Here is a 12,998-nt window from a genome sequence, read left to right as displayed (position 1 = left end):
TTTTTCTTTGTATCTTCCTCGTTTCCTCTTTGTATCTATCTTTCTTTCTTTCTCTGTTTCTTTATTTCTTTTTAAACTAACCCCTATTCCACTCGCTCTGAGTCTAGCCCAGCTGAGCTGTTGTCCATGAACTCCTCGTCCATTGGCTGCTGGTCGCGCGCGACTTCATCCTCCCACGTGACGCAGGATAAATGCCGAGCGCTGCCGCCTCTGCTGACAGACAATCAGGGTTCTGGGGTCGGAAACCACCGCCACCGCTGCTTCTCCAAAAACTTCAAGGAATGACAGCTATCACAAAAAAGCTAATTCAGCTCTAACTGATCGTGAACTTTTCCTTTTTTCTCTCCCGTTTTTCTTGGATGAGTGCCTGTGAATTATTTCTACGGTTTTAGTTTGAACGGTAACCATGACTGGAGTTTTCGACAGTCTCAGCACAGATATGCATTCTAACCAGATTACCTCGAGCAGTTACCACAGCCTGCACAAATCCCAGGAATCCCCTACTTTGCCCGTGTCCACGGCTACGGACAGCAGCTACTACACGAACCAGCAGGCGGGACACTGCGCTGGTTCACCCTACGGCCAGCTCGGCGCCTACCAGTACCACAGCAACGGCATGAGCGGCGTGCAGTACGGAAACAAGTCCTACGACCTGGGATTCAACAGCTCTTTCAGCCCGTACGGCGCCTACGGCTCTAGTACTTCACCTACTCCCGCAGACACAGGTAAACAGGCCTTCACATCAAACAACATCTGAAAAAACGGAAAAACACATATATGCAAAGCTCAATTATCCATCCCATTACTACTATTTAAGACAAAGGTTATTGCTAAAATAATGCGCATCGCGGGTAAAGTCATTACCTCTGTACAAAGCTTGACATCTCAACGCAACACAACGTATATTAGAGCTCATGTTATATATTGACCCTGCTACTTTCTGAAACCGTGTCTTTATAAGGTAAATGCTGATGAGTTATTGATTATTATAGTGCACGTTACATCCATCTGGAAGAAACCTTGTTGTAAGTACGTAGCAGCGCTTAAATTACGCCCATTATAGTTAGGCTGATTTTGTTATCCTGTTACTTCTGTTTACTGTGGTTTTATGTGGGGAAACCATGTAACGTGGAGTTGTATTTCTTTGTGATTGCAGAAAAAGAAGAGAGTGAACCTGAAATTCGGATGGTAAACGGGAAGCCAAAGAAAGTGAGAAAACCACGGACGATCTACTCGAGTTTCCAGCTCGCCGCGCTGCAGAGGCGTTTCCAGAAGACTCAGTATCTGGCGCTGCCAGAGAGAGCTGAGCTGGCCGCCTCGCTGGGACTCACCCAGACCCAGGTATGTACAGGCCGTACTCCTCATCACACTTTTAGAGGAGAAAATACATAAGTAACACATAAGTTTTCCCTTTAGGGAGATTGTATGGGAATTGTGTACACTATCCATAACCTAAAGTAAACTGGAAAATATGCCATAAAATACTTAAATAATAATGTATAAGACTACCTATAGTATTCATATAATGCTATACTTTAGTAATAACTCAATATGATCTTACATAATATAACATTTTATATAATTTGTGTAGTATGCTGTAGTAGACAGTATAGTAGTTTACTATATGAGTTGTGTATAAATGACGGTGGTTTGTATGTAGATAATTTAAGAAAGTTTAAACCTGTTTTAACTATGATAATTGGCTCTCGAGGCGAATATATTACGTTATAAATTCGTACTGAATATTAGCATCCTACTGTAGCGACTAGGATACGAATGCGACCGATTCGTTAATATTACTATATTAATAATTAGAATCAGAAGCCTTTTATAATTTATTTTACTTAATAGACACATCTAAACAAGCGATTCCAGAAAATATCATATTCGCAAAAAATGTTCAAACAAATAAAATAGCCTAATATTTAGCTTATTGAATTGTCTCGACTCCATGTTCTTCCCAACGTGCATGCATGTTGCGCCGGTTCGTATGATCGTTTGATTAACAGCATTGTTTCTTTTATTATAATAATTGCAGGTGAAGATCTGGTTTCAGAACCGTCGCTCCAAGTTCAAGAAGTTGTGGAAGAACGGAGAGATCCCCCCAGAGCAGCACGTGGCCTCCAGTGAGTCTCCCCCCTGCCACTCTCCGCCCGTCAGCAGCGCCTGGGACTTTCCTCACAGCCAGAGGATGAACGGGGTTCCTCCGGCTCTGGCTCAAAGCAGCAGCTCGCCCAACACCACAGCGCCGTCGTTCCTGACCAACTACTCCTGGTACTCCAGCACAGCGTCTGCAACACACCTACAACCCAACACACTGGCGGCGCACCACCAAAACACAGCCGTGAGCGCCGGGACCATATTTTGACAAAACAAACAAATGACTTTTTTTCCCCAACTGGAAAATTCATTTTGCAAGACTGAAAGCTTCATGTGACTCACACAGGCCTGGTTTTCCGAGACATGCCGCGACTGCTTAAACGACGGCCAAGTTGAGAAGTACCATTGCATATAAATACTGTGTTTTTCCTTCTCTTTTCTTTTACAAAATGTCGTCAACAGACAGGCGCTAAAGAATAAAACGACACACAATTATTTTTGTATTTATTTATTTTGTCTCTGGAGGTAAAAAAAAAAATCAAAAAGAAAAACGTCATTGTTTAACGAACCACTAAAATCCAAAGCTATGCTATAACAGGCTCGTCCGACCCGGGTGAACGTTATAGCAGGATATGTTCATGTCACATTATGTAGCACAATCTGAAGCTGTATCGTGCCTTTAAGAAAATGACCTCACTTTCGCTGTCCACCGTCTTGTGTTTTCAATGTGCCCATCGCTGTTCTCATAATCCCTTGTTTCATTTCTTTTTGTACATAAAGTAAGTAGGAGGTTGCAGTACGTGTCCCCTGTACCTGTAGGTTTCACCGCCACCTTGTAGGCTATCATGTAGGGTTTTCTTTTTGTTGGATGTTGAGGGGAAAAAAGACTCAAAAGCTACTGATTTCCCCCCTTTAAATCAAAAGGCCCCGTAACACGTTCCTCGGAAGTTTTATTCTTTGTTTTATTTATTTTATTTCTTATGCTGAATGAACGATTCTGACATTATATGAATCAGACTTATTTAAATAAAAATGTTTCATGTGAATTTGTTTATTGTTCCTGTACGATTTCAGAAAATGCACAGAATGCACAACGTCTGCAAAAGGCTGAGTGCGTGTTGGAGTCTTTTGCTACAGGGCTTTTTATGCACTGCTGGAATTCGTGGCTCGGTCTCCTCCTCCACGCCTCCTCCCGCTGCTCTGGCGCCAGCAGAGCTCCTCGCGCTGGAAGCAGTCTGCTGAAGGCGGGATGCTTGTAAATGTTTCAGACACGACTCACTAATTCACCTTTCGTGCACGAACGTGACAGGTGTGCCTGGTATGTTGTAGGACACGAGAACGTCTACGTGCTTAATAAACGACATCAGAAATGATTTTTTAAACGGTGCACGCAACAGAAAATGTGCGACACAACACATATGCTATTTCATGTATTATTATTATTATTATTATTATTATTATTATTATTATGACACACCGTGTCTTAAAAGCGACCCGGATGAGCTGGATTGAGGGTGATTTGCAGCAGGAGATGAGTGCAGACGGAGAACACGCCTAAGCCTGCTCTGGAGGAGATGAGCTGAACGGGTTCAGCCCCTCAGACTCTCTGGAGTCAGTTCAGCTACAAACACCAGAGTCAAAACAGCGCCTCAGAGCAAACACACAGACATCGCCCACTTCCCACAACCTACAGCTTCCAACTACAACACTAAGCTTCACACTAAGCTCCTCCACAGCCTACATTGATTTTGAGCCTATTGGAATAAATATATTTATGTAGATAAAGCTGAGATAGGATTATTAGTATTATAGGATTAATAATAGTGCAAAGGTCTTGAGTTAGGCTGTACATTGACATGTTGTGGGAAAAATATCCGTGGTAAATTCCCCGGTTATTTAACGAAATATCTTTTAGGGCATTTAGGGTGACGAGAAAAAATTGAACAGATTGTACATTTAACATTACAGCACCCACTGGAATGTTCTGGTTATGGTCAATAATCAAAACGTTTTTGGTTAATATGACAAAATTTTATTTGAGATTCTTTTAACCAGAAAAACTCCTAATAAAAATGGTTACAAATTTAGAATATAAAGTGTTTTTTTTAAATAGGTGTTTCTGTTTACAGTGGTTACTAAACGAGATGCCTTAAAACAACAGAGTTCATTTAGCTTTTAATAAAAGGTTGCCACAATAAAAATCCTCATATTGTGTTACAAGAAGTTAAACCTCTTTAAAATCATAGCTATATTGTACTCGTCTTATTTTCCGTAAACATAGTAAATACACTGCAAATGAGGCTTGTTTTCAAGGTATAGACGTGTATATTAAACGTTTATTAAACGTCTATTAAAATATAAAACAGTTCACGGACATGAATTGATTAAGTGTGCTTGAAATCTGTCTGATTTTTTATGTAAACATTTGGAGATATATATACTTATTAAATCTATCTATCTATCTATCTATCTATCTATCTATCTATATATATATATATATGTATATATATATATATATATATATATATATATATATATATATATATATATATCTAGCTGTCTGCCTGTTTATCTATCTATCTTAGTTAAGCACATAAAACAACAAAGAGGACACATGTTGCATTACCCCAATACATTACCCCTGAATGATCCGCAGCTATAAAGAAGACAGATGTAATAAGGATGTACTCTGTCAGTGATGGCCACATTACAAGATGCTGTAAGTCGCCTCGGGCTGTGGGTGCGCACATCTTGAAGAGAGCAGTCCTGCGGCTCGCCCTCCTGGCTGAGAGAGTGCTCATAAAGACATTTATTAGATAGAAGAATTGTCTCTTCTCTATATATTGAGAAATACATTAAAAAAATGTACAAAATATAGGTGTCCCACTATGTACCTGTAAAAAGGCCCTCGCTTCTGCTCAGTCATGGGTCAACTGAAACCTTTGAAGCACGTCTTCCCCAGAGACATGTGTTAGGGATATTTACATGCGACCAAAAACACCAGGTCAGGCACATTCACCTGCTCAGAGGTTCAGGCGACACGTTTGATCACAGGTCCAGAGCACCTTCTTGCGCAGAGCTACACATTTAGAATAGATGATTGAAGGATTAAAAGGAAGACATTTCATAAGGCAGTGTTAAAGACGAGAAAATGTCACATATTAGAAAAAGAACAGGAGTGCAGAAGCATTAGGGCCGCTCAGATGGCCCATGTACTGCATGCCTCTCTCTCTCCCCCTCTCCCTCTCCCTCTCTCCATCACAGATTAGCGATGATGCGGTTTTAGACACTTCCGGAATCCTGTAGACAACTTGAAAAATGCCATAGCCCTTCCCTAATTTATACTCTGATCTGTAATTTCATCCACAATTGCTCCAGTTTGAGCATTCTGGCTCCCCGATCCGAAAGCCTGCAATTACTGTATAATTCTTCGCAATTTTAGATGTCCTAATATGGACTGTAATTTTTGCGCAAGACAATTTCCAGCTATTTCAAGCATCAACATTGTCAAAGTTGTATGTACATAATAAATGGGAATATCAATGCATAGTTTTTAGCATAACATCTTGACTCGGCGATAATTATATCCGTTTGGAGCCTACGCAAAATTAGCCTGAATTGCATGGTAACTGCTGCTTTAAAATTTTAAAAATTACTCATAATTTTCCCAAAGATTACCAAGATCTCGAGTGCACAATGTCATCAGCGTAATGAGGAGTAAACATTTATGCTAATAATCTGCAATTTATTCCCCCAACAGCTATAAAGAGGGAAAATAAAGCAGGATTTTTCAGTGCTGCTCGGCTGCGCGGCTGCTAAAGCTCTTAGCCCTGCTTAGAGAAGAGTTGTGTGGGACCTAAAGCCTTCAGCCAATGCAATGACCACTGGATGCATATTCATCTCCAAACACTGATCTCTATATCTATACAGATGCAGACAGTAGTTCTTACAGAAGGTAAGACTGAAGCTCGACTATTTACTGTCTTTTTGTTGGGGTGGATTTTTTCTGTTCTTTTATTTTCGATTTTGTCAGTATTTACGTTCAACACAGTGCACGTTTTCAAGTAAATATAACATAATGGATGGATTTAAAGGAAAATACTTACATTTTTCTGATATTTCAGAAAACCTCAAAACGCTTTGATTGTGAATTTTCAATGCAGAAAGCTGCAAAGATACAAAACTTACCTGAAATATTAGCTGTAAATAATTTTACTTTGTTGACGCTCGCGATTGTGTCTGATTGGTTTAAATACACCGTCAGGTGTGAAAAACAACATTGATTATTTTATTCACAGTGAGAGCTTGTTTAGTTTACAACAGCGCTCTCCTTCCTGCAAGAAAAGAGAAATTACAACACAAATCTATTATCATTTTTTTTTCTCAGAAAAAAAGCAAAATCGCGTCGAAATCCCTGTTTAAATTTTTAAGCTAGCCTTTTCTATAGTTTGTAGCATAAAATAAGGCAGCCCTTGTTCCATCATTTCACCGCTGCCTTAATTACTCCAACATTGTGTTATTGCTAATTTTGTCCGCTCTTCCTATTGACAATCCCTCCGTATACACCTGCAAGCAATTTGCCAGCCTTCCTTATAACGGAGCCGCTGTGAGGGGGGAGCCGAGCACCGATTTCACTCTGCCCGTCTCTCTTTTTTTCAGCTCAGAGTGAATTTTCTTTCAGTGCTCTCTATCTCTCTCTCTCTCTTTTGTTAACAAAAGATTCCACGTGCGAAAAAAATTGCTCATAATTATCCTGTAGATGGGAAACTGCATTAGAATAAATAAGGGCGGAATGACTATAATTATGTGTGGTTTGATGGGCTCGGCTCGTAATCAGGAGGAGAATCCAGAGAAATAACGCTGACCCTCTCCGCTCCACAGCTGCATTCTCAACCACATACATGTTCATGCTTTAGGCTTTAGTCTTCTTAAGATTTATGATATGCGTTTAGCACCCGTTTCATGTTGTGTAATTAAGGTTTTCTTATGGGCTCGCTATATTAATTATTGAACGTTTACCAAATACAGGCCATGAATAATTTGTAGTCTAATTTATGAAAAGCTTAATATGCTGTAAGGGTTCAGACAGAAACAGCATAATGTTATTAAATTAGTTTTTAGGAAACAATGTCTTCCGTAGTCACTACCTACCATATCCACTGGCCTACTAGGAGCTCATAGTTTAATGGTATAATAACACCTCAGGTACACATCAGGTACAAACGTAAGGTATCAGAATATGATTATGATAAGATATGAAATCAGATTATTAATTATTCTATAATTATATATAAATAAATTGTTCAGTAAATTTGTTTACAGCAACAATGGTATTGTTATTATAAATAATAAAAAAGCAATACAATATTTGTATACGTTATTGTAATGATCACAATTATTATTAGTATTATTATTTTTGTTATTATTATAAAACACAATTACACAATTACAACACATTATAATAATAATTGCTATAAAAACAACACAAATAAAGGTACTATTATTATTAATATTATTATTATTAGTAGTGGTAGTAGTAGTAGTAGTATTAGCAGTAGTAGTAGTTTTTATAGTAAGTGGTAGTAACAGTCTTGAGTAGTACCGGACGCTTAATTGAAATGTCCATATTACGGTTTTGATATTAGCAGGAATAAAACTGGTCTTAATCAGTGGCTACACCTCTAATGAGACCTCGCGTATAGGGAGTGTGAAGGAGAGAATCAGTGGTTCTCTCTGAATGGACTTAAGGTTGTTTCTGCTTTTGATCACTATAGTTTGCTGTAGGCTACATCACGTTTTCCTGCTCCAGCTCAAACAAATCCAGAGCCCAACTCTGTAGGCCCCACATGAAGAGCGTCAAAATTTGTCAGAGTAATTACTGCCCCTACAGCACACACACACACACACACACACACACAGAGAGAGAGAGAGAGAGAGAGAGAGAGAGAGAGAGAAACGTGGTCTGCAAGGTGTTCTATAAAACGCACTGGATTACTCAGTCCTGTTGCTCGGTCCCAAACGCATCAACATGTGATCCAGCATTCTAGCTTGTGTTGCCGTTAGCTGTAATGTTCTATACACACTTGTATTTCTTCACATATACCATACACACACACATATATATATATATTTGTGCTTAATGTTAATTTAAACTATTTGTGAGAAATTGAAACATCTGTGAGTAGCACGGTTGATCTATGCCGTGGCAAAACAGGCAGTGCATGTAGGGCAGGGCAATAACACTGGGACCTGTAGGGGCCTACAGTGACTGTGGCTCCTTTCTTGCACCGTTTTTATCGCAACTTTTGAAATTTAACACAAAAAATATGATTGAAGCCAATATTATAAATCGTCGCTGTCAGAAAACGCGAATCTCCCGTTTTTACTGCATATAAAACAAACAGTGACAACATTTGTCGTCATTATTGCTTGTCCAGCTGATTAGCTCACTGGCTCTGCATGCTCACGATGATTTTTGCTGTAAAAGCGCAGTTAAAGCACCAGGTCCTTTGAACTTGTCCCTTGTGCTTATCCTCAGCTCCCCATCCCCCTGCACTGGCACCTGCCTCACACTCCATTATTCACTTAACACACACACACACACACACTCGCGCCATTCAGCAACAAAACAGGCCACACAAGAGCAGAAAGGAGCTTATAGCGGCTAAACGAAAGGCAAAAGAAACAAGCACCCTTGTTGGGAGAGGATTTACAGTGTTACAGAAACCATCTCGAGATTAATGGGGGATTCACACTGGAATAAAAGCGTCTGCTTTAAGGGTGATGGGTGGAGAGAGAACGACATGGCTCATATGAAAGAGATATAGTTAAATTAATCCAGTAATTAGATTGATGTAAGCTGGTGGTGTTAAACTGGTTAAACTGGTCAGATCCTCGTATAAAAGCAGCACTTAATAGATTAATAAGCAATGTAGAATATATGTAAATTGTTAATGGACTTCAAATACAATAAGATATACAAGGCTATGACCATACAGGCCTAGTGAACTAAAATGTTGTACCCAATTGTGGCAAATTCAGGTCCAGAAAGTAAACCTTCTCCCTTGTAGGGCTGAATTTACAACCTCTCGTTGTACTTTTTGGATTTCCCGTTTAGCCTATTCAGATGGCCTGGAGATGTTTAAAAACACATCTTCTGTTCAATCTCCTAAGACATGTGCTCTTCAGTGAATTCTTCAATGACAATGACATTTAGTAAAACATCTTTTAAAATGGTCATTTTACTGTCAGAGTTTACACATTGTACAACGACTCCATGAAATTAACAAACAGAAAACGGCAATAAATTAATCTGACCAATATAAAACTATCTTTGCTATGCAGAACGCTAAACACGTGAGTTCGTAATAAACATATTCAGGTTTAAATTCCTTTTTTCACATCGTTAACAGCACAGTCTAAGAATGGCCATTTCTGTACAATGAACCAGCAGCTCTCTCCAGCCATTCTCAGGCTGAAGTGCTGCTTACCTTTAGTGCAGCCTCACCTCTTAAACGACATTCATTTAAATAAGCGTACAAACAGACATAAACAAACAGAAAAATGATTAGAAATAAGTTACTTTAAATAAACACACACAAAGCGCCACACACGCAACATCTTCATCTCGAAAGATTTTCTCTTTGGAATGAGGAAAACCAGCCCTTCGCGTGATTTTACCCAATGCTATTCCAAATGCCACAGCCTGGGACAGCACACACTCTTTCTTCACCCCTGCTTTGTAGAAAACACGTCAAATAGAACGCTTTAAAAAATCTGATTACTTTTTTTTGCCTTCTTTGAATACATTTCAGATTTCTCCAGATACGATGATGAAATTGAAGGGGCAATAAACCATATTTTAAACTCGTTACAGCTTTATATAAGTTCTTTTTTTTTCTGTACACACAGTAAAATGTCTGGTAAAAAAGAGAGAGAATAAGAGAGCAGCAGCAGCTCGGTGTGACCCACTCGTACGGCAGTTCGGCAGTGGATATGAGGCGTCGCTGGCTGGGTGTTTGTGTGTTTATGCGAGCGTGTGTATGTGTTTGGGGGATCGGTGTGCAGGCTCTGCTGCGGGCTCTCCGGGCTGCCTGCATGGGCCCGCCGTGCCCGCGTCCCGGAGCTGGACAAGGAGGACGAAGAGGAGAAGCAGGAGAAGGAAGGAGTCCAGGGGGCCGTTCACATCAACTGTGGCTGCTGCATGGAGTCCTGGTGCGCTGTGGGGTACCACGACGTGTAGCTGGGGATGTAGGAGCCCGCCGAGCCCACTGAGGTTTTGACGGGCGCAGTGGAGCTCCAGACCGGCGCCGCGGACGGAGAGCCTGCAGAGAGTCCGCGACCGTTGGCCAGAGTGCTAGTGTCCATGGCCCCGCCGCCCTGTTTCATCAGCTTCTTGAATTTGGAGCGCTTGTTCTGAAACCAAATCTTTACCTGGAGACAGAGAAGGAATAAGAGAGAGCCTGGTGTTAAATACGTATGGTGATCAAAACTAGATAAATTCAATTCCAAAATAAAAGTCATTATACGCACACAGACAATCTGTTGTTTTTTAACCAAGAAAAAAGATTAATATTAACTGTTCAGTTAATATCGTAATTGAATCAATACTGTATAAACATTCATTCTTGCACAAACCAAGGCCTACTCATTGGAACGCTATAACGCTATCTAGAGCTTGAGCTTATAACCAGGGCTCGCATCCAGGACTAAATCCCCCGAGAAGCGCGTGGGAAACACTCACCTGGGTCTGGGTAAGCCCCAGCGAGGCGGCCAGCTCCGCTCTCTCGGGCAGCGCCAGATACTGGGTCTGTTGGAACCTGCGATTGAGCGCCTGCAGCTGGAGACTGGAGTAGATGGTCCGCGGCTTGCGGATCTTCTTGCCTTTGCCGTTAAAGCGAACCTCTCCTCCCTCCACCACCGTGTTCTTCTCGGCTTCTGGCGCTGAGGGGAGAAAAAACACGAGCGGCCGAGTCAGAGAGCTTGAGTGTCACGCGCGCCCATCACCGCGCTGCTTTTCCAGTCTGCAGTTTAGGTATAATTACCCTTAATTGCATACATTGTTTATAGCATTACGCAATAAATAATTACCAAGCCTTAATACCCGCACATCTGGGCTAGTCCAGCCAGCCCGGCGCGCTCACGGCGAGCTGACAGAAAAACAGAAGCGGACGTATTTTTAAAAAGTTGAGAGAATTTAGGAAGGAAGGCGCTTCTTACCTGAGTCCTCTAACCGCGTCTGCGTTAACGCCGTGCTGTTTTGGTACGTCTGAACGGTGGTGAGGTACGGGCTGGACGAATGGCTGCCGACTGAGTTGACGTATACCGACGGGTAACCGAGCGATCTGGGGAAGGACGGAGCAGGGCTGTACGAGCTGTCGTGCTGAGGATGACCGGCTGAGTGTAAACAGTGCATTGAATAATGTCCGTGAGACATGGAGGAAGGCGACATTTGTTGACTTGGTGGCCCAAATTCCATGAACACGTTCTTCCCTGAGACGGGGCTGTTTAGACTCTCTGGTATTGTAGTCATTGTCATGTCTTCGGGGCGAATCTCTCTCCTCTCTCCTGCTTTTTTTGTTTTCTTCTACGATCTCAGTGAAGGATGGATCCCAATTTAAGCTCAACTGATTTTTTCACTTTCCATTCATAAGAAAATGGAGTTTGGCTCTGTGAAAAGTCTAGGTGTGATGCAGTGGATCCACACAAACTCGCTCAAAGGTTTGAATCGGGGAATCATGAATATTTATCGGAGGTGGTCGCTGATTGGTCGGCTCGCTCCGAGGACGGCTGGGATTGGCGATCCCGGGGTAGGGTCCGAGGAATATGATCAACTCAAGAAATAAGACAAACCTGAGACCCAATTGTGCAATGCTAAAGAGGAAATTCAGGGGGTGGGTCACTGAGAAAGGGCTTTAAAAAACTCACACACAAAAATCACGTTTATAAACACATTTCACCAAATTAGAAAATAAATAATCCGTAGTTATTAATGCAACGGCAAAACAGCTGATTTTCATTATTTACTGATATCTAAACGCCCGACTGTGCTCCAGTATTGATTTAATCACGGTTTAATCACAATAAACAAGGCCAATAAAAGAGACAACTGCAACTAAATAACAACTAAAATAAATTTAAAGAGAAATTGTCAAATACAGTTGCCTTCAAATGTTCATTATTATGATTATTATGATTATTATTATTATTATTATTATTATTATTATTATATGCTAATATTGTTTTTGTTAATAATATGAATTAACGGTGATATAATTTGCTTTAATATGTTGTACTACTGCTACTACTTTTACTACTAAGAATAATAATAATAAAATTAATAGTTCTATATGTAGTATATTATATAAATATATTAGTATGCGGCTAAAATATTTGTTTCGTTTTACAAACACACATTTAGAAACACGTGTCAACAAAAACAAGATATGACAAAATACTGAATTAGTGATTTTGGCATCTTACTGAATTCTTTTATATGTTTATATATTTCCTTTAAAATCACTGTAGAAATATGATTAAGCACAACATTAAATGGTGTGTTGTTTTTGTTTTATTCGTTGTCCTTATTGTTTCAGGGACAGATGTATTACTTACAGCTTCATTTGATTAAATGCCAGTCTCAAGTGCTCGGAGCCACAGCTGAAACCAGTTGAATTTGCATAACACTGTTGTTTAATTTTCATACGCATAATTAGCCATATATTTAACACTTCCACTGGCATGCAGATTCAAATCACTCTGAACCACTGAGCGGCCGTGAACGCACCTGGGCTGAGTCCTGCTTTTCTGCTCCACTGACAAACACTGCGCTCCAAGAGTGGCAGCCTTTCTCCTGATATTGATAAGTGATCACTCAGCACGATGTGGGCTAAACCTTA

General features: G+C 40.5%; 2 protein-coding genes and 1 long non-coding RNA gene across 3 annotated transcripts; 2 read left to right on the top strand and 1 right to left on the bottom strand.

Moving 5' to 3' along the window:
• The first annotated feature begins 232 nt into the window (after nt 1–232).
• Nucleotides 233–3,146, top strand: dlx2a (distal-less homeobox 2a). The gene is made up of 3 exons (XM_072685119.1): nt 233–725; nt 1,157–1,341; nt 2,039–3,146. The coding sequence occupies exons 1-3, from the start codon at nt 407–409 to the stop codon at nt 2,366–2,368; spliced, it is 834 nt and encodes a 277-aa protein (XP_072541220.1). The 5' UTR covers nt 233–406; the 3' UTR covers nt 2,369–3,146.
• A 2,768-nt stretch (nt 3,147–5,914) lies between these two features.
• On the top strand, nt 5,915–10,640 carry LOC140561028 (uncharacterized). The gene is made up of 2 exons (XR_011980019.1): nt 5,915–6,055; nt 10,168–10,640. It is a non-coding gene; the product is annotated as an uncharacterized lncRNA (long non-coding RNA).
• Nucleotides 9,324–12,286, bottom strand: dlx1a (distal-less homeobox 1a). The gene is made up of 3 exons (XM_072685851.1): nt 11,320–12,286; nt 10,844–11,043; nt 9,324–10,533 (listed from the first exon to the last, which is right to left on the bottom strand). Exons 1-3 carry the CDS (start codon nt 11,636–11,638, stop codon nt 10,282–10,284), a joined length of 771 nt encoding a protein of 256 aa, XP_072541952.1. The 5' UTR covers nt 11,639–12,286; the 3' UTR covers nt 9,324–10,281.
• Nucleotides 12,287–12,998: the final 712 nt, after the last annotated feature.

Source organism: Salminus brasiliensis, chromosome 8, assembly GCF_030463535.1.
Source record: "Salminus brasiliensis chromosome 8, fSalBra1.hap2, whole genome shotgun sequence".
NCBI classification, from domain to species: domain Eukaryota; kingdom Metazoa; phylum Chordata; class Actinopteri; order Characiformes; family Bryconidae; genus Salminus; species Salminus brasiliensis.
This window is presented reverse-complemented; position numbering and strand designations above follow the sequence as displayed.

Bases quoted from the DNA above. Each gene is read 5' to 3' on its own strand.
- dlx2a (XM_072685119.1), top strand. From the start codon at position 407: ATGACTGGAGTTTTCGACAGTCTCAGCACAGATATGCATTCTAACCAG. The intron at 726-1,156 runs GTAAACAGGCCT...TTGTGATTGCAG, and splicing joins ACCTACTCCCGCAGACACAG to AAAAAGAAGAGAGTGAACCT. The intron at 1,342-2,038 runs GTATGTACAGGC...TAATAATTGCAG, and splicing joins TGGGACTCACCCAGACCCAG to GTGAAGATCTGGTTTCAGAA.
- dlx1a (XM_072685851.1), bottom strand. From the start codon at position 11,638: ATGACAATGACTACAATACCAGAGAGTCTAAACAGCCCCGTCTCAGGG. The intron at 11,044-11,319 runs GTAAGAAGCGCC...TTCTCCCCTCAG, and splicing joins GACGCGGTTAGAGGACTCAG to CGCCAGAAGCCGAGAAGAAC. The intron at 10,534-10,843 runs GTGAGTGTTTCC...CTCTGTCTCCAG, and splicing joins TGGGGCTTACCCAGACCCAG to GTAAAGATTTGGTTTCAGAA.